Source organism: Salvelinus alpinus, chromosome 26 (genome assembly GCF_045679555.1).
Source record: "Salvelinus alpinus chromosome 26, SLU_Salpinus.1, whole genome shotgun sequence".
Classification (NCBI taxonomy): domain Eukaryota; kingdom Metazoa; phylum Chordata; class Actinopteri; order Salmoniformes; family Salmonidae; genus Salvelinus; species Salvelinus alpinus.
The window spans coordinates 44,451,820-44,475,017 of NC_092111.1; the positions used below are offsets into that span (position 1 = coordinate 44,451,820).

The 23,198-nt window shown below is 45.9% G+C and overlaps 1 protein-coding gene across 1 annotated transcript in view; it reads left to right on the top strand.

Moving 5' to 3' along the window:
* LOC139555342 (CUB and sushi domain-containing protein 2-like) overlaps positions 1-22,636 on the top strand; it is a 993,500-nt gene extending 970,864 nt beyond the window's left edge. Inside the window, exons 67-73 of the mRNA XM_071369058.1 lie at positions 1,989-2,054; positions 3,819-3,980; positions 4,215-4,327; positions 5,207-5,294; positions 10,874-11,000; positions 11,234-11,411; positions 18,124-22,636. Of these exons, the coding sequence (XP_071225159.1) occupies positions 1,989-2,054; positions 3,819-3,980; positions 4,215-4,327; positions 5,207-5,294; positions 10,874-11,000; positions 11,234-11,393 (716 nt within the window). The 3' untranslated portion in view covers positions 11,394-11,411; positions 18,124-22,636. The remainder of the gene's footprint in view (positions 1-1,988; positions 2,055-3,818; positions 3,981-4,214; positions 4,328-5,206; positions 5,295-10,873; positions 11,001-11,233; positions 11,412-18,123) is intronic.
* The last annotated feature ends 562 nt before the right edge of the window (positions 22,637-23,198 follow it).

Here is a 23,198-nt window from a genome sequence, read left to right on the forward strand (position 1 = left end):
ACACACACACACACACACACACACACACACACACACACACACACACACACACACACACACACACACACACACACACACACACACACACACACACACTTCTAATGGTGTATAATTTGGGAAAAAGTAATGTGTTAACTTCTACAACAACACTGCAATTCCCTGTTGTTCAATAATTATCCAAGAAGTAGTATAGTATTCACTGAGAACTGGGCCTTTAATATGGGCTGAGAGAGTCTGCAGTATTCACTGAGAACTGGGCCTTTAATATGGGCTGAGAGAGTCTGCAGTATTCACTGAGAACTGGGCCTTTAATATGGGCTGAGAGAGTCTGCAGTATTCACTGAGAACTGGGCCTTTAATATGGGCTGAGAGAGTCTGCAGTATTCACTGAGAACTGGGCCTTTAATATGGGCTGAGAGAGCCTGCAGTATTTACTGAGACCTGGGACTTTAATATGGGCTGAGAGAGCCTGCAGTATTCACTGAGGCCTGGTACTTTAATATGGGCTGAGAGAGCCTGCAGTATTCACTGAGAACTGGTACTTTAATATGGGCTGAGAGAGCCTGCAGTATTCACTGACAACTGGGCCTTTAATATGGGCTGAGAGAGCCTGCAGTATTCACTGACAACTGGGCCTTTAATATGGGCTGAGAGAGCCTGCAGTATTCACTGACAACTGGGCCTTTAATATGGGCTGAGAGAGCCTGCAGTATTCAATGACAACTGGGCCTTTAATATGGGCTGAGAGAGCCTGCAGTATTCACTGAGGCCTGGTACTTTAATATGGGCTGAGAGAGCCTGCAGTATTCACTGACAACTGGGCCTTTAATATGGGCTGAGAGAGCCTGCAGTATTCACTGACAACTGGGCCTTTAATATGGGCTGAGAGAGCCTGCAGTATTCAATGACAACTGGGCCTTTAATATGGGCTGAGAGAGCCTGCAGTATTCACTGAGGCCTGGGCCTTTAATATGGGCTGAGAGAGCCTGCAGTTTTCAATGACAACTGGGCCTTTAATATGGGCTGAGAGAGCCTGCAGTATTCACTGAGGCCTGGGCCTTTAATATGGGCTGAGAGAGCCTGCAGTATTCACTGAGACCTGGGCCTTTAATATGGGCTGAGAGAGCCTGCAGTATTCACTGAGAACTGGTACTTTAATATGGGCTGAGAGAGCCTGCCGTATTCACTGAGGCCTGGGCCTTTAATATGGGCTGAGAGAGCATGCAGTATTCACTGAGACCTGGGCCTTTAATATGGGCTGAGAGAGCCTGCAGTATTCACTGAGACCTGGGCCTTTAATATGGGCTGAGAGAGCCTGTAGTATTCAATGAGGCCTTGAACATGAAGGGAGAAGAAAGGAGGAGAGAGGCAGGGACAGACAGTGGAGAAAGGAGGAGAGAGGCAGGGACAGACAGTGGAGAAAGGAGGAGAGAGGCAGGGACAGACAGTGGAGAAAGGAGGAGAGAGGCAGGGACAGACAGTGAATTAAGGAGAGGTGTTAGGGACAGAAAGGATATTAACAGCACCTGTGGGGGATTTGACTGGAGAGCAGCTCACTGCCTTGACAGCTAATAAAGCTTTGTCGGGATGTGTTTGTGTGTGTGTGTGTTTGTGTGTGTGTGTGTGTGTGTGTGTGTGTGTGTGTGTGTGTGTGTGTGTGTGTGTGTGTGTGTGTGTGTGTGTGTGTGTGTGTGTGTGTGTGTGTGTGTGTGTGTGTGTGTGTGTGTGTGTGCGTGAGTGTGAATTCTACTCTCAGTGTGTGTGTGTGTGTGTGAATTCTACTCTCAGTGTGTGTGTGTGTGTGAATTCTACTCTCAGTGTGTGTGTGTGTGTGAATTCTACTCTCAGTGTGTGTGTGTGTAGGTGTGTGCTTTCCTGTCGCTAACAGCGACCCTCGCTCACGTTACCAGGGGATTATTTTGGGGGGAGAGAGAGTCAATCAAACAGGAAGTGCTTATGATGACTTCCTGTTGTTTCTGTTGTTTCAGCTGATACGCGTCCCAGTGGGAAGACAGTGGGGACCGTCCAGGAGCCACCCAACCCCAAACTACCAGGTAAATAAACTTCAATAAGACAGGCAGTAAGAAGTCTAGACATACAGAAATACTCTTCCTGTCTGGTAAATACACTACCACTTGTTACTAGACAACGATAACAACTCAACAGGCCCTGGGATAGACTGTCTCACCTTTCAGAAACAGGAGATAGACTAGTGTCCTGTCCAGGGGGTGTCCTGGTACATCAATCTGTCTCACTACAGAAACAGGAGATAGACTAGTGTCCTGTCCAGGGGGTGTCCTGGTACATCAATCTGTCTCACTACAGAAACAGGAGATAGACTAGTGTCCTGTCCAGGGGGTGTCCTGGTACATCAATCTGTCTCACTACAGAAACAGGAGATAGACTAGTGTCCTGTCCAGGGGGTGTCCTGGTACATCAATCTGTCTCACTACAGAAACAGGAGATAGACTAGTGTCCTGTCCAGGGGGTGTCCTGGTACATCAATCTGTCTCACTACAGAAACAGGAGATAGACTAGTGTCCTGTCCAGGGGGTGTCCTGGTACATCAATCTGTCTCACTACAGAAACAGGAGATAGACTAGTGTCCTGTCCAGGGGGTGTCCTGGTACATCAATCTGTCTCACTACAGAAACAGGAGATAGACTAGTGTCCTGTCCAGGTGGTGTCCTTCCCCTATGGGCCATTCTTGGACAATGTTTTCTTGAAACATAACCACATATTTTGTCTGATGTTTGTCTGAAAGCTAAGAGTAGATACTGTACATCCCCCAACTACATCCCCCAACTACATCCCCCAACTACATCCACCAACTACATCCACCAACTACATTCCCCAACTACATCCCCCAACTACATCCCCCAACTACATCCCCCAACTACATCCACCAACTACATCCACCAACTACATTCCCCAACTACATCCCCCAACTACATCCCCAAACTACATCCACCAACTACATCCCCCAACTACATCCCCCAACTACATCCCCCAACTACATCCCCGAACTTCATCCACCAACTACATCCCCCAACTACATTCCCCAACTACATCCCCCAACTACATCCCCCAACTACATCCCCGAACTTCATCCACCAACTACATCCTCCAACTACATCCACCAACGGCAAAGTTACTAACAATTAAGATTGTTGAAGTTGCAGATTTTGACAATATCTCCCTCTCTCCCTCCCTCTACCTCCCTCCCTCCATCCATCCCTCCCTCCCTGCCTCCCTCCCTCCCTCCCTCTACCTCCCTCCCTCCATCCCTCCCTCCCTGCCTCCCTCCCTCCCTCCCTCTACCTCCCTCCCTCCCTCCCTCCCTCTACCCCCTACCCTCCCCTCCCTGCCTCCCTCCCTCCCTCCCCTGCCTCTCTCCCTCCCTCCACTCCCTCCCCTCCCCTCCCCTCACTCCCTCCCTCCCTCCCTCCCTCCACTCCCTGTCCTCCCTCCCCTCCCCCTCCCTCCCTCCCTCCCCCCCTCCCCTCCCTCCCTCCCTCCCTCCCTCCCTTCCCCTCCCCTCCCCTCCCCTCCCTGCCTCCCTCCCTCCCTCCCCTACCTCCCTCCCTCCCTCCACTCCCTGTCCTCCCTCCCCTCCCTCCCTCCCTCCCTCCCTCCCTCCCTCCCTCCCTCCCTCCCTCCCTCCCTCCCTCCCTCCCTCCCCTCCCCTCCCCTCCCCTCCCCTCCCCTCCCCTCCCTGCCTCCCTCCCTCCCTCCCCTGCCTCCCTCCCTCCCTCCACTCCCTGTCCTCCCTCCCCTCCCCTCCCTGCCTCCCTCCCTCCCTCTACCCCCCTCCCCAGTCCCAGTTGGTGTGTTTGCTAAGAACAGCCTGTGGAGAGGATCGTATGAGTACCTGGGGAAGAAGCAGCCAGCCATGCTGAGCATCACCTCGTATGAAGCTTTCAACCAGCGAGTTAACGGAACACTCATCGACCACAGTGGGGTGGAACTCAAACTGGCTGGTGAGGCTGTTGTGACAATCACCATATAGAGGAGAGAAAACATCGGTCCAAATGACTTTCTAAGATCTACCTAACCTGTCTGTTTCTCTGTCTCTCTCTCTCTGTCTCTCTCTCTCTCTCTCTGTCTCTCTCTCTGCCTTTCTCTCTCTTGCTTTCTTGCTCCCTTTCTCTGTCTCCCTCTCCCACCATCTTTCTAAATATCTCATTCCCTCCCTCCGTCCCTCCCTCCCTCAGGTACCTATAAGAGAGAGGAGTCTCAGCTCCTGCTGCAGGTGCATCAGATCAGAGGTCCTGTAGAGATCTTTGTCAACAAGTTCAAGATTGAGAACTGGGCCCTCGACGGACATGTAAGTAAAACACACACACACACACACACACACACACACACACACACACACACACACACACACACACACACACACACACACACACACACACACACCACACACACACACCACACACACACACACACACACACACACACACACACACACACACACACACACACACAGAGAGAGACACACACGTGTCCTGTCATTCTGGGGAGATGTACGGCCCAGAGCGAGTTTTCCCTTTAATTAAAATGTCAGTTAAATCACTGGTTGGTAATCAGGCCCAGACTTCCCCCACCTTCTCTTCTCTCCTCCTCTCCTCTCCCCTCCTCCCTTCTCCTCTCCTCTCCTCCTCTCCTTTCCTCTCCTTCTCAACTCCTCTCCTTTCCTCCTGTCCCCTCCTCCTCCTCTCCTCTTCTCCTTCTCTCCACTCATTTAACATAACTCTCCACTACCATCTCTTTTAATGATTCACCAACAGATATCATTCAAATAGCAGGCCATAATGTGAGAGAGAGTGTGTACGTTTGTGTGTGTGTGTTTAATGTTCAACATGCTGCTCTGTTTGACTGACTGACTCTCTCTCTCTCTCTCTCTCTCTCTCTCTCTCTGTCTCTCTCTCTCTGTCTCTCTCTTTCTCTCTCTCTCTCTCTCTCTCTCTCTCTCTCTCTCTCTCTGTCTCTCTCTCTCTCTCTCTATCTCTCTGTCTCTCTTTCTCTCTGTCTCTCTCTCTCTCTCTCTCTCTCTCTCTCTCTCTCTCTCTCTCTTTCCTTCCTTCCTTCCTTCCTTCCTTCCTTCCTTCCTTCCTTCCTTCCTTCCTTCCTTCCTTCCTTCCTTCCTTCCTTCCTTCCTTCCTTCCTTCCTTCCTTCCTTCCTCTCCCCCTCCTTCTCCAGGTGTCCTACATAGCCTCATCTAGTTCCTTTGTATACCAAGGATTCGTCCGAGGAAAAGGATTCGGCCAGTTTGGCCTTCAAAGACTAGGTGAGTTTATTAAACAGTGTGTTAGCCCTGTATTATCAGCCCAATGTTATTAAACTGTGTGTGTGTTTTTTCTTAATTTACTTAATTCTGCATGGTTACAGGGTAATTCTGTATGGTTACAGGGTTAATTCTGGTGGTTACAGGGTTAATTCTGAGTGGTTACAGGGTTAATTCTGAATGGTTACAGGGTTAATTCTGCATGGTTACAGGGTTAATTCTGCATGGTTACAGGGTTAATTCTGCATGGTTACAGGGTTAATTCTGCATGGTTACAGGGTTAATTCTGCATGGTTACAGGGTTAATTCTGCATGGTTACAGGGTTAATTCTGCAAGGTTACAGGGTTAATTCTGGTTACAGGGTTAATTCTGCATGGTTACAGGGTTAATTCTGCATGGTTACAGGGTTAATTCTGCATGGTTACAGGGTTAATTCTGCATAGTTACAGGGTTAATTCTCCATGGTTACAGGGTTAATTCTGCATGGTTACAGGGTTAATTCTGCATGGTTACAGGGTTAATTCTGCATGGTTACAGGGTTAATTCTGCATGGTTACAGGGTTAATTCTGCATGGTTACAGGGTTAATTCTGCATGGTTACAGGGTTAATTCTGCATGGTTACAGGGTTAATTCTGCATGGTTACAGGGTTAATTCTGCATGGTTACAGGGTTAATTCTGCATGGTTACAGGGTTAATTCTGCGTGGTTACAGGGTTAATTCTGCATGGTTACAGTATATCCACTTTGTCAAAATTTGGAAATCAAAGTATATTTCTAGTGACCAGGCCGCTCTACAAATCACTCTAGACACCACTCTAGACACCACTAGACTCTAGACACCACTCTAGACACCACTCTAGATACCACTCTAGACTCTCGACGCCACTCTAGACGCCACTCTAGACGCCACTATAGACACCACTCTAGACTCTAAAGACCACTCTAGAAACTAGACACCATTCTAGACGCCACTCTAGACGCCACTCTAGACACCACTCTAGAAGCCAATCTAGACACCACTCTAGACGCCACTCTAGACACCACTCTAGAAGCCAATCTAGACACCACTCTAGACACCACTCTAGACACCACTCTAGACGCCACTCTAGACACCACTCTAGACTCTAAAGACCACTCTAGACTCTAGACACCACTCTAGACACCACTCTAGACACAACTCTAGAATATAGACACCACTCTAGACGCCACGCTAGACACCACTCTAGACTCTAAAGACCACTCTAGACACCACTTTAGACCCTAAAGACCACTCTAGACACCACTCTAGACACCACTCTAGACACCACTATAGACAACACTCTAGATGCCACTCTAGACATGACTCTAGACCACTCTAGACACAACTCTAGACACCACTCTAGATGCCAATCTATACACCACTCTAGACGCCACTCTAGACACAACTCTAGACATCACTCTAGACGCCACGCTAGATGCCAATCTATACACCACTCTATACACCACTCTGGACACTACTCTAGACGCCACTCTAGACGCCACTCTAGAAAACATTCTAGACACCACTCTGGACACCACTCTAGACTCTAGACGCCACTCTAGACTCTAAAGACCACTCTATACACCACTCTATACACCACTCTGGACACTACTCTAGACGCCTCTCTAGACGCCACTCTAGACGCCACTCTAGACGCTACTCTAGACACCACTCTAGACACCACTCTGGACACAACTCTAGACTCTAGACACCACTCTAGACGCCACTCTAGACACCACTCTAGACGCCACTCTAGAAAACATTCTAGACACCACTCTGGACACCACTCTAGACTCTAGACGCCACTCTAGACTCTAAAGACCACTCTAGACACCACTCTAGACACCACTCTAGACACCATTCTAGACACCACTCTAGACACTTCTCTAGACGCCACTCTAGACGCCACTCTAGACTCTAAAGACCACTCTAGAAACTAGACACCACTCTAGACACCACCCTATACACAACTCTAGACTCTAGACACCACTCTAGACGCCACTCTAGACGCCACTCTAGACGCCACTCTAGACGCCAATCTATACACCACTCTAGACACCACTCTAGACACCCCCATAACGCCACTCTAGACACCACTCTAGGCTCTAAAAACCACTCTAGACACCACTCTAGACGCCACTCTAGACGCCACGCTAGACACCACTCTAGACTATAAAGACCTCTCTAGACACACTTTTATACTCTAAAGACCACTCTAGACACAACTCTAGACGCCACTCTAGACGCCACTCTAGATGCCTCTCTAGACACCACTCTAGACACCACTCTAGACACCACTCTAGACGCCACTCTAGACACCACTCTAGACACCCCCATAACGTCACTCTAGACACCACTCTTGACTCTAAAGACCACTCTAGACACCACTCTAGACACCACTCTAGACGCCACGCTAGACACCACTCTAGACTCTAAAGACCACTCTAGACACCATTTTATACTCTAAAGACCACTCTAGACTCTAGACACCACTCTAGACAACACTCTAGACACCACTCTAGTTGCCACTCTAGACGCCACTCTAGAAGCCACTCTAGACGGCAATCTATGCACAACTCTAGACGCCACTCTAGACGCCACTCTAGATGCCTCTCTAGACACCACTCTAGACACCACTCTAGACGCCACTCTAGACGCCACTCAAGACGCCAATCTATACACAACTCTAGACGCCACTCTAGACAACACTCTAGACACCACTCTAGACGCCACTCTAGGAACACTCTAGAGACCACTCTAGACACCACTCTAGACACGACTCTATACACCACTCTGTACTTTACTCTAGACGCCACTCTAGACGCCACTCTAGACGCCACTCTGACGCCAATCTTTACACCACTCTAGACGCCACTCTAGACGTCACGTTAGACACCATTTTAAACACCACTCTAGACGCCACTCTAGATAGCACTCTAGACGTCACACTAGACGCCACTCTAGACACCACTCTAGACGTCACTCTAGACGCCACTCTAGACGCCAATCTAGACACCACTCTAGACACCACTCTAGACGTCACTCTAGACATAACCCTAGACTCTAGACACCACTCTAGACGCCACTCTAGACGTCACTCTAGACGCCACTCTAGACGCCAATCTAGACACCACTCTAGACACCACTCTAGACACCACTCTAGACGCCACTCTAGATGCCACTCTCGATGCCACTCTAGACGCCACTCTAGACACCACTCTAGACACCACTCTAGACGTCACTCTAGACACCACTCTGGACACCACTCTAGACGTCACTCTAGACACCACTCTAGACACCACTCTAGACGTCACTCTAGACACCACTCTAGACACCACTCTAGACACCACTCTAGACGCCACTCTAGACGCCACTCTAGACGTCACTCTAGACACCACTCTAGACACCACTCTAGACACCACTCTAGACGCCACTCTAGATGCCACTCTCGATGCCACTCTAAACGCCACTCTCGACAACACTCTTGACACCACTTTAGACTCTAGACACCACGCTAGAGACCACTCTAGACACCACTCTAGACACCACTCTCGACACCACTCTCGACACCACTCTAGACACCACTCGAGACTCTAGACGCCACTCTAGACACCACTCTAGACACCACTATAGACACCACTCTAGACACCACTCTAGACTCTAGACACCACTCTAGACAGAACTTTAGATGACCTTGAATGATGGGTAATCTGACATGACCTGGGATGGCAGGGTAATCTGATATGACCTGGGATGGCAGGGTAATCTGATATGACCTGGGATGGCAGGGTAATCTGATATGATCTGGGATGGCAGGGTAATCTGACATGACCTGGGATGGCAGAGTAATCTGACATGACCTGGGATGGCAGGGTAATCTGATATGACCTGGGATGGCAGGGTAATCTGATATGATCTGGGATAGCAGGGTAATCTGATATGACCTGGGATGGCAGGGTAATCTGATATGACCTGGGATGGCAGAGTAATCTGACATGATCTGGGATGGCAGGGTAATCTGACATGACCTGGGATGGCAGAGTAATCTGACATGACCTGGGATGGCAGGTGCTCAGGACTGCATATGTGTGCTTCTTTGGTTGGCCCCCACTTCCCAACTCTGTGGGGTTTTGGTTAGCCTCCACTTCCCAACCCTGTGGGGTTTTGGTTGGCCACCACTTCCCAACCCTGTGGGGTTTTGGTTGGCCGCCACTTCCCAATTCTGTGGGGTTTTGGTTGGCCGCCACTTCCCAACTCTGTGGGGTTTTGGTTGGCCGCCACTTCCCAACTCTGTGGGGTTTTGGTTGGCCGCCACTTCCCAACCCTGTGGGGTTTTGGTGTGCCGCCACTTCCCAACTCTGTGGGGTTTTGGTTGGCCGCCACTTCCCAACCCTGTGGGGTTTTGGTTGGCCGCCACTTCCCAACTCTGTGGGGTTTTGGTTGGCCGCCACTTCCCAACTCTGTGGGGTTTTGGTTGGCCGCCACTTCCCAACCCTGTGGGGTTTTGGTTGGCCGCCACTTCCCATCTCTGTGGGGTTTTGGTTGGCCGCCACTTCCCAACCCTGTGGGGTTTTGGTTGGCCGCCACTTCCCAACCCTGTGGGGTTTTGGTTGGCCGCCACTTCCCAACTCTGTGGGGTTTTGGGTAGCCGCCACTTCCCTGCCTAATTCATTTAGTTCATTCTTCTTAGTTGTTGGGACATTATTGGCGCTCTCTTGGCATCCACTCTCCAACAGGTGGGCCATCTCTCTCTTGTTGTCGTTGGATACACACGCACCGCCCTAAATTGAAAATGGAATCTGAAATGACTTCATCGCTGTCGGGCCTTGAAGTCATTAATTAAAACCCATTGTTGGAATAATGGAATTTGACGTTCCCAGGAACCAGGCTTGTCCGATGAGTCTAGTGGAAAGACTGAAAATTGAGCCCCCTTGCAACTTTCTCTCTAAATTAACCAATCATTTAATGGAAAATTGTCTCTTTTTTTTTGTGTGTGTCGTTGATTTTTAATTGGCTTGGACGTCTGTCACGTCTAAGTTGTTTCTTAATAGATATTATATATAAATATTAGCTTGTTCTATTTTCCTTTTTTGATCTTGTCATGTTTGGTTTCATCCTAGCTGTTCCATGGTAGAGTCACCGTATTGTGTATTTTGTATTTTATTGTGTTTTGAAGACCTAGCTGGTCATGTGTCATACATTTTCCTATTTTCTGTCTTGTATCGCGTTGAGCAAAACTAAAATCACATCTTTTCAACCAGGTTTGCTCACTGTGATCATCTTGTTTGCCACATGGTAGTCATTGGATTGTATATTGAATGGTTATTTTTATTGTATTTGAACTGCTCTACTCTCTCTCTCTCTCTCTCTCTCTCTCTCTCTCTCTCTCTCTCTCTCTCTCTCTCTCTCTCTCTCTCTCTCTCTCTCTCTCTCTCTCTCTCTCTCTCTCTGTCTCTGTCTCTGTATCTCTCTCTCTCTCTATCTGTCTCTCTGTCTCCCTCTCTCTCTCTCTGTCTCTGTCTCTGTCTCTGTATCTCCCTCCCTCCCTCCCTCCCTCCCAGAGAGTTCAGACAGGAGCAGGGAGAATCCTCACTTCCAGCCCAACAGCAGTTCAGTGGCAGCAGCCATTTTAGTGCCGTTCATAGCCATGATCATTGCAGGCTTCGCTCTGTACCTCTACAAACACAGGTACCCTATGATACAATATACTAACCCTCTATATTTATACAAACACAGGTCTCATATGATACAATATACTAACCTTCTATATTTCTCTCTCTCTCTCTCTCTCTCTCTCTCTCTCTCTCTCTCTCTCTCTCTCTCTCTCTCTCTCTCTCTCTCTCTCTCTCTCTCTCTCTCTCTCTCTCTCTCTCTCTCTCTCTCTCTCTCTCTCTCTCTCTCTCTCTCTCTCTCTCTCTCAGGAAAAGACCTAAGGTACCGTTTAACGGCTACGCAGGCCATGAGAACACTAACGGTAGAGCTACGTTTGAGAACCCCATGTACGACCGGAACATCCAGCCCACCGACATCATGGCCAACGAGACAGAGTTTACAGTCAGCACAGTGTGTACGGCGGTATAGCCACTGTTACCTCCAGAGGTGTGTGTGACCAGCACAGTTGGTTCAGGGCCGTGAGAGGTGAATTGTGGGCCAATTCAACCACTGAACATTTAACCAAAAAAAAAAGACCACAGAGTTGATTTGAATTTTTAAATGAGCTCCGTACCTAGAGACCAACATTGTGTGCGGGCTTTTGTTCCAGTGCAATCCTAACACATCTGCCTCATTCCTAGTAAAGGAATCATTGTTTGCCTCTGAATCAGTCTCTGTTCATACTAAACTGACAAGGATCGCAGAGTCATGTGACAGACGCAGTCCTACAGAATACACACACAGCACCAGTCAACAGTTTTAGAACACCTACTCATTCCAGGTCTTTTTTCTTTATTTTTACTATTTTCTACATTGTAGAATAATAGTGAAGACATCAACACTATGAAATAACACATATGGAATCATGTAGTAACCAAAAACCAAGTGTTAAACAAATCAAAATATATTTTAGATTTTAGATTCTTCAAAGTAGCCACCTTTTTCCTTGATGACAGCATTGCACACTCTTGGAATTATCCCACAAGTGGAGACCGTCCCAACAGGAAGCTACAGGATACAGTACAGAATATATAGTGGAGACCGTCCCAACAGGAAGCTACAGGATACAGTACAGAATATATAGTGGAGACCGTCCCAACAGGAAGCTACAGGATACAGTACAGAATATATAGTGGAGACCGTCCCAACAGGAAGCTACAGGATACAGTACAGAATATATAGTGGAGACCGTCCCAACAGGAAGCTACAGGATACAGTACAGAATATATAGTGGAGACCGTCCCAACAGGAAGCTACAGGATACAGTACAGAATATATAGTGGAGACCGTCCCAACAGGAAGCTACAGGATACAGTACAGAATATATAGTGGAGACCGTCCCAACAGGAAGCTACAGGATACAGTACAGAATATATAGTGGAGACCGTCCCAACAGGAAGCTACAGGATACAGTACAGAATATATAGTGGAGACCGTCCTAACAGGAAGCTACAGGATACAGTACAGAATATATAGTGGAGACCGTCCCAACAGGAAGCTACAGGATACAGTACAGAATATATAGTGGAGACCGTCCCAACAGGAAGCTACAGGATACAGTACAGAATATATAGTGGAGACCGTCCCAACAGGAAGCTACAGGATACAGTACAGAATATATAGTGGAGACCGTCCCAACAGGAAGCTACAGGATACAGTACAGAATATATAGTGGAGACCGTCCCAACAGGAAGCTACAGGATACAGTACAGAATATATAGTGGAGACCGTCCCAACAGGAAGCTACAGGATACAGTACAGAATATATAGTGGAGACCGTCCCAACAGGAAGCTACAGGATACAGTACAGAATATATAGTGGAGACCGTCCCAACAGGAAGCTACAGGATACAGTACAGAATATATAGTGGAGACCGTCCCAACAGGAAGCTACAGGATACAGTACAGAATATATAGTGGAGACCGTCCCAACAGGAAGCTACAGGATACAGTACAGAATATATAGTGGAGACCGTCCTAACAGGAAGCTACAGGATACAGTACAGAATATATAGTGGAGACCGTCCCAACAGGAAGCTACAGGATACAGTACAGAATATATAGTGGAGACCGTCCCAACAGGAAGCTACAGGATACAGTACAGAATATATAGTGGAGACCGTCCCAACAGGAAGCTACAGGATACAGTACAGAATATATAGTGGAGACCGTCCCAACAGGAAGCTACAGGATACAGTACAGAATATATAGTGGAGACCGTCCCAACAGGAAGCTACAGGATACAGTACAGAATATATAGTGGAGACCGTCCCAACAGGAAGCTACAGGATACAGTACAGAATATATAGTGGAGACCGTCCCAACAGGAAGCTACAGGATACAGTACAGAATATATAGTGGAGACCGTCCCAACAGGAAGCTACAGGATACAGTACAGAATATATAGTGGAGACCGTCCCAACAGGAAGCTACAGGATACAGTACAGAATATATAGTGGAGACCGTCCCAACAGGAAGCTACAGGATACAGTACAGAATATATAGTGGAGACCGTCCCAACAGGAAGCTACAGGATACAGTACAGAATATATAGTGGAGACCGTCCCAACAGGAAGCTACAGGATACAGTACAGAATATATAGTGGAGACCGTCCTAACAGGAAGCTACAGGATACAGTACAGAATATATAGTGGAGACCGTCCCAACAGGAAGCTACAGGATACAGTACAGAATATATAGTGGAGACCGTCCCAACAGGAAGCTACAGGATACAGTACAGAATATATAGTGGAGACCGTCCCAACAGGAAGCTACAGGATACAGTACAGAATATATAGTGGAGACCGTCCCAACAGGAAGCTACAGGATACAGTACAGAATATATAGTGGAGACCGTCCCAACAGGAAGCTACAGGATACAGTACAGAATATATAGTGGAGACCGTCCCAACAGGAAGCTACAGGATACAGTACAGAATATATAGTGGAGACCGTCCCAACAGGAAGCTACAGGATACAGTACAGAATATATAGTGGAGACCGTCCCAACAGGAAGCTACAGGATACAGTACAGAATATATAGTGGAGACCGTCCCAACAGGAAGCTACAGGATACAGTACAGAATATATAGTGGAGACCGTCCTAACAGGAAGCTACAGGATACAGTACAGAATATATAGTGGAGACCGTCCCAACAGGAAGCTACAGGATACAGTACAGAATATATAGTGGAGACCGTCCCAACAGGAAGCTACAGGATACAGTACAGAATATATAGTGGAGACCGTCCCAACAGGAAGCTACAGGATACAGTACAGAATATATAGTGGAGACCGTCCCAACAGGAAGCTACAGGATACAGTACAGAATATATAGTGGAGACCGTCCCAACAGGAAGCTACAGGATACAGTACAGAATATATAGTGGAGACCGTCCCAACAGGAAGCTACAGGATACAGTACAGAATATATAGTGGAGACCGTCCCAACAGGAAGCTACAGGATACAGTACAGAATATATAGTGGAGACCGTCCCAACAGGAAGCTACAGGATACAGTACAGAATATATAGTGGAGACCGTCCCAACAGGAAGCTACAGGATACAGTACAGAATATATAGTGGAGACCGTCCCAACAGGAAGCTACAGGATACAGTACAGAATATATAGTGGAGACCGTCCCAACAGGAAGCTACAGGATACAGTACAGAATATATAGTGGAGACCGTCCTAACAGGAAGCTACAGGATACAGTACAGAATATATAGTGGAGACCGTCCCAACAGGAAGCTACAGGATACAGTACAGAATATATAGTGGAGACCGTCCCAACAGGAAGCTACAGGATACAGTACAGAATATATAGTGGAGACCGTCCCAACAGGAAGCTACAGGATACAGTACAGAATATATAGTGGAGACCGTCCTAACAGGAAGCTACAGGATACAGTACAGAATATATAGTGGAGACCGTCCCAACAGGAAGCTACAGGATACAGTACAGAATATATAGTGGAGACCGTCCCAACAGGAAGCTACAGGATACAGTACAGAATATATAGTGGAGACCGTCCCAACAGGAAGCTACAGGATACAGTACAGAATATATAGTGGAGACCGTCCCAACAGGAAGCTACAGGATACAGTACAGAATATATAGTGGAGACCGTCCCAACAGGAAGCTACAGGATACAGTACAGAATATATAGTGGAGACCGTCCCAACAGGAAGCTACAGGATACAGTACAGAATATATAGTGGAGACCGTCCCAACAGGAAGCTACAGGATACAGTACAGAATATATAGTGGAGACCGTCCCAACAGGAAGCTACAGGATACAGTACAGAATATATAGTGGAGACCGTCCCAACAGGAAGCTACAGGATACAGTACAGAATATATAGTGGAGACCGTCCCAACAGGAAGCTACAGGATACAGTACAGAATATATAGTGGAGACCGTCCCAACAGGAAGCTACAGGATACAGTACAGAATATATAGTGGAGACCGTCCCAACAGGAAGCTACAGGATACAGTACAGAATATATAGTGGAGACCGTCCCAACAGGAAGCTACAGGATACAGTACAGAATATATAGTGGAGACCGTCCCAACAGGAAGCTACAGGATACAGTACAGAATATATAGTGGAGACCGTCCTAACAGGAAGCTACAGGATACAGTACAGAATATATAGTGGAGACCGTCCTAACAGGAAGCTACAGGATACAGTACAGAATATATAGTGGAGACCGTCCCAACAGGAAGCTACAGGATACAGTACAGAATATATAGTGGAGACCGTCCCAACAGGAAGCTACAGGATACAGTACAGAATATATAGTGGAGACCGTCCTAACAGGAAGCTACAGGATACAGTACAGAATATATAGTGGAGACCGTCCCAACAGGAAGCTACAGGATACAGTACAGAATATATAGTGGAGACCGTCCTAACAGGAAGCTACAGGATACAGTTGTCACGTTCCTGACCTGTTTTCTGTTGGTTTGTGTATGTGTTAGCTGGTCAGGACGTGAGTTTGGGTGGGCAGTCTATGTTTTCTGTTTCTATGTTGGTTTAAGGGTGACCTGATATGGCTCTCAATTAGAGGCAGGTGGTTTTCATTTCCTCTGATTGAGAGCCATATTAAGGTAGGTGTTTTCACACTGTTTGTTGTGGGTGGTTGTCTCCTGTGTCAGTGTCTGTATGTTACGCCACACGGGACTGTTTTCGGTTTTGTTTGTTCGTTCGTTTTATGTAGTCAGTTTTCCTGTTATTGCGTTCTTCGTGTTTCATGTAAGTTCGTCGTCCAGGTCTGTCTACATCGTTTATTGTTTTGTTAGTTAGTCAAGTATAGTTTGTTTTCGTCTTGTTGAAATAAATATCATGTCATATCACAACGCTGCACCTTGGTCGAATCACTACTCCTCCTCTTCGTATGAAGAGGAGGAGGAACACCATTACAACAGTACAGAATATATAATAGCTAGGCCAGGTCTATTATAATACAGGCCAGGTCTATTATAATACAGGCCAGGTCTATTATAATACAGGCCAGGTCTATTATAATACAGGCCAGGTCTATTATAATACAGGCCAGTTCTATTATAAAACAGACCAGGTCTATTATAAGACCAGGTCTACAGGCCAGTTCTATTGTAATACAGACCAGGTCTATTATAATACAGACCAGGTCTATTATAATACAGACCAGGTCTATTATATTACAGGCCAGGTCTATTATAATACAGACCAGGTCTATTATAATACAGACCAGGTCTATTATAATACAGACCAGGTCTATTATAATATAGACCAGGTCTATTATATTACAGGTCAGGTCTATTATAATACAGACCAGGTATATTATAATACAGGCCAGGTCTATTATAATACAGGCCAGTTCTATTATAAAACAGACCAGGTCTATTGTAATACAGACCAGGTCTATTATAATACAGACCAGGTCTATTATATTACAGGCCAGGTCTATTATATTACAGGCCAGGTCTATTATAATACTAGCCAGGTCTATTATAATACAGGACAGGGCTATTAGAATACAGGACAGGTCTACAGGCCAGGTCTATTATAATACAAACCAGGTCTATTATAATACAGGCCAGGTCCATTATAATACAGGCCAGGTCTATTATAATACAGTCCAGGTCTATTATTATACAAGCTAGGTCTACAGGCCAGAGCCCTATTCCCTATATAGTGCACTACTATAGACCAGAGCCCTATTCCCTATATAGTGGACTACTATAGACCAGAGCCCTATTCCCTATATAGTGGACTACTATAGACCAGAGCCCTATAGGGCCCTATGGAGCCCTATTCCCTATATAGTGGACTACTATAGACCAGAGCCCTATTCCCTATATAGTGGACTACTATAGACCAGAGCCCTATTCCCTATATAGTGGACTACTATAGACCAGAGCCCTATTCCCTATATAGTGGACTACTATAGACCAGAGCCCTATAGAGCCCTATGGAGCCCTATTCCCTATATAGTGGACTACTATAGACCAGAGCCCTATGGAGCCCTATTCCCTATATAGTGGACTACTATAGACCAGAGCCCTATTCCCTATATAGTGCACTACATTAGTACAGAGCCCTATAGAGCCCTATGGAGCCCTATTCCCTATATAGTGGACTACTATAGTACAGAGCCCTATGGAGCCCTATTCCCTAAATAGTGACTGGTCTTCTTCTCTATCTGGACGTTTCCTAGATGTTTTTATTCACACCCAAAGTTCAATGGTCAAGTCACTGATATATTCTGTTTCAAGGTTTATAAATGCAAGCAGAGCAACACGATCGTGTGTCACGTCTCTAACAATGTTTATCTTTTCTCTTCATGTCTCGTCACCACTTTCTCACCATCCTCCTCTTTTATCATCCTACCTGCCTCCTCTATGTATTCCTAATCTGTCTCTCTCTCTCTCTCTCTCTCTCTCTCGCTCTCGCTCTCGCTCTCGCTCTCGCTCTCGCTCTCTCTCTCTCTCTCTCTCTCGCTCTCTCTCTCGCTCTCTCTCTCGCTCTCTCTCTCGCTCTCTCTCTCTCTCTCGCTCTGTCTCTCTCTCTCTCTCTCTCTCGCTCTGTCTGTCTCTCTCTCTCTCTCTCTCTCTCTCTCTCTCTCCATCTTCTTCCTCCCGCCATGTCTCCCATCACCCACCGTGCAGGCAGAGGAAGTGTAAGGCAGGAGACCCACCCATGCCTGAGCCCCGTTTTACAAGAGAGACCACACCCTCATCTAACTGGTCAGAGGGAAAGGAGATGCTTTTATACTGACTAGAATACATTTGAGACATTTAAAGAGAAGAAAGTAACGTTTAAGAAAACAGACAACGGTAACCCACTGACGATGGCCACAGCGGAGTGGTTGACTTTTCCCGGTCTCCTTGTTACTTTCATTCTCTGAGGAATATATGCTACTGTCTGCCTGGGCAGCAAGGTGGAACTACGCTGTGGAAATGACCCTAGATGACCGTCTATGTATTGTTCTTCAAAAACCCAAAAGGGAATTTTTACGGTTAACTTTCAGCAGAGATATTGACGTGTAGCAGCTGATACACAGGTGGCTTTGAGAAGAGAAGAAACAGTCAGTGCAAGCAGCTTGCTGTGTAGCGAACAACCTGGCAAGGACCTTTTCCAACTGGATCTAACTGGACATAGCTGGACATAGCTGGATCTAACTGGATCTAACTGGATCTAACTGGACCTAGCTGGATCTAACTGGATTGAACTGGACCTAACTGGACCTAGCTGGATCTAACTGGACCTAACTGGATCTAACTGGATCTAACTGGATCTAACTGGAACTATGCGTCATGAGAAATGCACTCTGGACTGCTTGCTTTCTTGGATATCAGACCAATACTTAATAATTAGGCCCCATTTTCTTCCTGGACTCCGGAAGTTTCCTCTGAGGCGTTGACACACTGTGGCTGGAGAGAGATTAAAGTGGGATGCGAATATCAGTATTGCTTTTTACTCTCTTCCTGTTTTATCAAGAGGAGATTCTGCTTGCTAAGGCCACGATATCTGGAGTAGAGGTTAAGAGTTAGCTCAGGAAGGCTGCTGGGAAAGCAATTATTGAGGATATAGTGTGTGTGCGTGCGTGCGTGCGTGTAGGTTCATTTGGCTACATCAGCAATCCAAAGCATAAATCTTGTTTTTGACACCAATAAATCAAACATAGTCTTTTATGAACAAGTAGTGCTAGATTCCACAGATCACTATGGATAACAGCTCTGACGATGACTCTAGAACACAGATCACTGTGGATAATATCTCTGACGATGACTCTAGAACACAGATCACTATGGGTAACAGCTCTGACGATGACTCTAGAACACAGATCACTGTGGATAATATCTCTGACGATGACTCTAGAACACAGATCACTATGGGTAACAGCTCTGACGATGACTCTAGAACACAGATCACTGTGGATAATATCTCTGACGATGACTCTAGAACACAGATCACTGTGGATAATATCTCTGACGATGACTCTAGAATACAGATCACTGTGGATAACATCTCTGACGATGACTCTAGAACACAGAGTGGTTTCTACACCAGACAGACTTATACTGTAATTACAGAGCGGTTTCTACACCAGACAGACTTATACTGTAATTACAGAGCGGTTTCTACACCAGACAGACTTCTACTGTAATTACAGAGTGGTTTCTACACCAGACAGACTGCTACTGTAATTACAGAGCGGTTTCTACACCAGACAGACTTATACTATAATTACAGAGCGGTTTCTACACCAGACAGACTTCTACTGTAATTACAGAGTGGTTTCTACACCAGACAGACTGCTACTGTAATTACATTGTGGTTTCTACACCAGACAGATTCCTACTGTAATTACAAAGATGTTTCTACACCAGACAGATTCCTACTGTAATTACAGAGATGTTTCTACACCAGACAGACTCCTACTGTAATTACAGAGTGGTTTCTACACCAGACAGACAGACTACTACTGTAATTAAAGAGTGGTTTCTACACCAGACAGACAGACTACTACTGTAATTACAGAGTGGTTTCTACACCAGACAGACTACTACTGTAATTACAGAGTGGTTTCTACACCAGAGAGACGGCTACTACTGTAATTACAGAGTGGTTTCTACACCAGACAGACAGACTACTACTGTAATTACAGAGTGGTTTCTACACCAGACAAACAGACTACTACTGTAATTACAGAGTGGTTTCTACACCAGACAAACAGACTCCTACTGTAATTACAGAGTGGTTTCTACACCAGACAAACAGACTCCTACTGTAATGAGAGAGTGGTTTCTACACCAGACAGACAGACTACTACTGTAATTACAGAGTGGTTTCTACACCAGACAGACAGACTGCTACTGTAATGAGAGAGTGGTTTCTACACCAGACATGCAGACTGCTACTGTAATGAGAGAGTGGTTTCTACACCAGACAGACAGACTACTACTGTAATTACAGAGTGGTTTCTACACCAGACAGACAGACTGCTACTGTAATGAGAGAGTGGTTTCTACACCAGACAGACAGACTCCTACTGTAATTACAGAGTGGTTTCTACACCAGACAGACTACTACTGTAATTACAGAGTGGTTTCTACACCAGACAGACAGACTACTACTGTAATGAGAGAGTGGTTTCTACACCAGACAAACAGACTCCTACTCTAATTACAGAGTGGTTTCTACACCAGACAGACAGACTGCTACTGTAATGAGAGAGTGGTTTCTACACCAGACAGACTCCTACTGTAATTACAGAGTGGTTTGTAACCTTCAAACCACCTCTCACGGCCCTGAACCAACTCTACATGGACACACTAAAACAAAAACATGTTCTGAAAGGACTCTGGTTGTGTTACAGTCTGTTCTGTCTGTGGGCCAGTCACTTTGCTCACGTCAACCTAGATCTGTCAGTGAAAGGTAGATATTAAGCGTCGGATCCATCAATGTAGCGAGGGGCCACAGGATGTGTTTCCATGGAGACTCATGGTGCTAGGAACCACCTGTGTTTTTTTTTCCAGTGTCAGAACCGAAGCAACATGTCGCACAGAACAGAACATCGATGCTGCATTGACCAACAGATGATGTCATGTCACACGGTGTTCTTCTGCAACAGCAAAGTCTCCTCCTGGTCGTCACTCTCTCTAGGACTGACCTGCAGGGACGGTGTAGGAACTGGCAATGACTCACCAGTCACCAGGCTTGCTGATAGAAGCAAGAATAATGACTACTCAACTGGTCAATCTGTACTATCAATTAACCTGGAGGCTAGGACATGGTCAATGAACCTTGAGGCTAGGACATGATCAATGAACCTGGACGCTAGGACATGGTCAATGAACCTGGAGGCTAGGACATGATCAATGAACCTGAAGGGTAGGACATGGTCAATGAACTTGGACGCTAGGACATGGTCAATGAACCTGGAGGCTAGGACATGGTCAATGAACCTGGAGGCTAGGACATGGTCAATGAACCTGGAGGCTAGGACATGGTCAATGAACCTGGAGGCTAGGACATGGTCAATGAACCTGGAGGCTAGGACATGGTCAATGAACCTGGAGGCTAGGACATGGTCAATGAACCTGGAGGCTAGGACATGGTCAATGAACCTGGAGGCTAGGACGTGGTCAATGAACCTGGAGGCTAGGACGTGGTCAATGAACCTGGAGGCTAGGACGTGGTCAATGAACCTGGAGGCTAGGACATGGTCAATGAACCTGGAGGCTAGGACGTGGAGGCTAGAGTCTAGTCCCACTCACTATCTGGACTAGTCATCTTCTGCTCTGTTTGTCTACTCTCCTCTTCAAGAATCTCAACTCATCTGTATACAACTAAGGAAACAAATCCATCCACTGCTTGACAAAGGTTTTCCCTTCCCTTGGATGTTAAGACATAACATGTCACACATCACATCACCACAGGTACTCTTCAGTAAGCTCCTAACATCTCTTGAAACTTTATCACATTGCTCTATTTTTTCCCTCGGCTCATCATGAGAACGTCGCTGATGGCTCATCATAGCTTTGACAGCAGGGGTATTGGTGGCTTTGCAATTACTCGTGTGCAGCTTCAATTGGAAATGATTAAGCAGATCATAGTAAAACAGTGTTTACGCTCCGATCCCCGGCTCCCGCATCATAATCTCCCAATTATCAGGGAAGGTTCGGCAAAGACAAGCAGCTGGGATATCGGCAGGCGGGGAGAGACGGGGAGACGACACCCGCTTAACTTTTCAATGTTTCAGACGTAAACATCAGCAGAAAAGGACTGTGACGGGAAAGGGAGGGTAGAGAGTAACTGGAGCGTGAGAGTGAATAACATCTCGTGATGTGAGTCAAGATGTCAGGAAGAAGAAGGACTATCAGACCAGTGACACTGTGAGATGTATTCCCACTAGGGAGGAAGATGGAATATGGGACTGTGGTTAAATTGGTATAGTGTCTGTATGTCCCCTTTGAAGACCCTGTCCAGAGATCAGGGCCTCGTTTCCCAGTTGCAAAATTATTTAAGCATTACGATCAGGGCCTGAAACTAACTTTTAGCCACTCAGATTTTTTTACCAGCCAAAATATTTGTTCACTATAAAACTAAAATAAACCGGTTGAGCATGCTTTGTAATGTTTCTAAAAGAATAAATGTATCAGTAGTAAGAATTGATGTGGTATTTTGCTCAATGTTATTTCATTTTTTTGTGACCTGAGTCTTTTAATCAAAATATCACAGCTGAGATTAAAATGTTCAGATGCCCCCTTTAAGGGCATGAGGTTACCCTGGCAACCAGGGCACTCAAGCTGCTAGCTCTAGTCCTGTCTGTTACGTAGAGAATCTTATTAGTAGCCATTGTGTCTTCGCTAGCAGTTGGAGAAAACTCAAACATTTAAAAACAACTTAGCCTTTGAAAAAAAAAAGTATAATGTTGTTTGAGGTGAGATATTATAGGAGTATTATTATTATAGGATTATTATAATAATTATTAAAGGATTATTAGTATAGAATATTCTAGGATTATCAATACAGGATATCATAGGATTATTATTATTATAGGATCATTATTATTATTATAGGATTATTATTATTATTATAGGATTATTATTATTATTTTAGGATTATTATTATTATTATAAAATTATTATTATTATTATAGGATCATTATTATTATTATTATTATAGGATTATTATTATTATTATAGGATTATTATTATTATATGATTATTATTAT